Source organism: Tupaia chinensis, unplaced genomic scaffold (genome assembly GCF_000334495.1).
Source record: "Tupaia chinensis unplaced genomic scaffold, TupChi_1.0 Scaffold000037_4, whole genome shotgun sequence".
Taxonomy (NCBI): domain Eukaryota; kingdom Metazoa; phylum Chordata; class Mammalia; order Scandentia; family Tupaiidae; genus Tupaia; species Tupaia belangeri.
This window is the reverse complement of record NW_006159487.1, coordinates 870,639-872,598: the sequence shown is the minus strand read 5'-3', so window position 1 is coordinate 872,598 and position 1,960 is coordinate 870,639. Positions and strand designations below refer to the sequence as shown.

The window sequence follows — 1,960 nt, the reverse complement described above, 5'->3', positions numbered from 1 at the left end:
ACCAGCGGGGCGGCGCGACACCGGGTCAGAATCGGACCCTTGGCCTGCCGGAAGCAGAGTGCGGCAGGGGTGTGGACGTCAGTGTGCCCATCTGGACAGGCGGCACGGCCTGGGCCTCAGTCTCCGCCTCTGCAAAGGAGGTGCCAGCTCGCCATCCACCTTCACGGTCCTTCCCACTCTGGCCACATGGCAGGGGTCTCACTACCCGCCCACCTCACGTCCACACGGGGAGGAGGAGTAGGAGAGAAGCCCTCGCACTGTGATGCAGGAGCGGAGGTCTCGTTTATGACAGAAACCCTCATCTGGGAGATGGAGAGAGCCCTCAGGTCCTGGGGGACACTGTCATGTGCGCCCCACACACGGGGATGGGCGTCACGGTCCAGGGGACAGCCACAGCAGGCTGAGGGTCAGTACCGCGACCAGAACCGAGCCGGCTCTCCGCTTCCTGCCTGCGTCCACAGCGGGCCATGACCAGCAACAGCACATGTGGCCTTGGGTGAGCGTCCCAGTCCAAGCCCCTCATCTGCCAGAGGGGACCATGCACTCGGCTCTCGCACTGCTGTGACGGTCCACACGACAGTCTTGGAGGGGGTGTGTGCTCAGCACACGTAAGCACACGTCGGCTACGAAATGCTGGCGGCTTGGCTCCACATCCTTCGTCAGTGTAACCGCCAGGAGGCTCGTGGCTTGCCAGAGAGCCGGGGGCGGGAGCAGGTGCACGAGCACCCCCGGCAGGCACTCTCCCACCCGCCGCAGCTCGGGGCGCACACGCACCCTGTGCTTTTATCGCCGCTGGGGCTGGGACCCGGCCCCCGGACCACGAGGCTACGAGGACAGCCCCTCTATCTCTGCTATCTAAGATTCTAATACCGAATCAAACTCAGGGCTTCGAATTCTTCTCAACGTCTTGGTACTTAAGTAACAAACCCAGTTCCTATCCAGTAAACTGCTACACGGGAAGAACAAGCCTCGTCTCGCCAGGCTCTCTGAGCCTTCAATACACACCAGGCCTCTTGCGCTCAATGTGCACCAGGGACGCTAAGCTCTCCTGGCCCGGCCGGACCCTCGGTGACAGGCAGGCTTGCACTTTGTGGCTGTGAGCGACTCACTTCGTCAGTTCTAAGGAAACGTCTCCAACAAAGATAACCTTCTCCTCCGGGAAGCCCGAAGGCCTGCCCCCTTAAAGCCATGGAGAGCACGTCCCCACCACCGAAAGCCGGCTAGGCTTCGAATCTGAAACCCCGAGCCCAAGTGATCCCAAAGGAACGCCAGGACAAGGTACTCACGGGTCGAACTCATGGATAACGCTCTCGAATCTCAGGACAGCAAAGAGACGAGTGGAGAAGGCTGCAAAGACCACACGGTTAGTATTTTCAGTGACGCGCCGCGGAAGCACACGACGACCGCGACCGCGAGCAGCGCCAGGCGCGGAGGGTCCCCATGCGGAGGGGCCCCCGTGCAGCTCCCGCCCCGGCTCCCGCCCAGCAGCAGGGCGTGGCACTCACACAGCACGGCCGCCATGGACAGGATGAGCAGCTTCAGGAGGGTGTCCTGCTTCTCATAGGACAGCCGCAGGAACCCAAGCTTGGTCATCTTGGCACGCAGGGCGAGGGCACTCGGCCGGGAGAGTCAAGGCCACGGGATGAAGCCTTCAGCTGAGGCGGGCAGCTGCCATTCCTGACATGGGAGAAAACGCGAGTGAGCGGGCCAGAGCCCCGCCGGGCGCGTCCCCAGCCGGGGAGTGCCATCCACTGTCCAGAGCAGTGGCAGGTCAGGTCAGGTCAGGGCCAGTGATCGGCGCACCCCGGCTTCTGAGCGCTGGCCACTCCCTCAGCTAACAGGCAGGAAGACTGGCCACCGTGGGGTCCCGGGGAGACGGCAGAGGGTGCAGGGAGAGCCCAGTGAGCAGGAAGGAGGGAGAAGCGCCGGGAAGTGGGGCCCCGGGTGGCGGCCGCGCCTA

At 63.8% G+C, this 1,960-nt stretch overlaps 1 protein-coding gene across 1 annotated transcript in view; it reads right to left on the bottom strand.

Moving 5' to 3' along the window:
* STT3A (STT3 oligosaccharyltransferase complex catalytic subunit A) overlaps window positions 1-1,707 on the bottom strand; it is a gene marked incomplete in the record, with an annotated part of 22,431 nt that extends 20,724 nt beyond the window's left edge. The window contains 2 exon segments of the mRNA XM_027772595.1: window positions 1,287-1,347; window positions 1,506-1,707. Of these exon segments, the coding sequence (XP_027628396.1) occupies window positions 1,287-1,347; window positions 1,506-1,593 (149 nt within the window).
* Window positions 1,708-1,960: the final 253 nt, after the last annotated feature.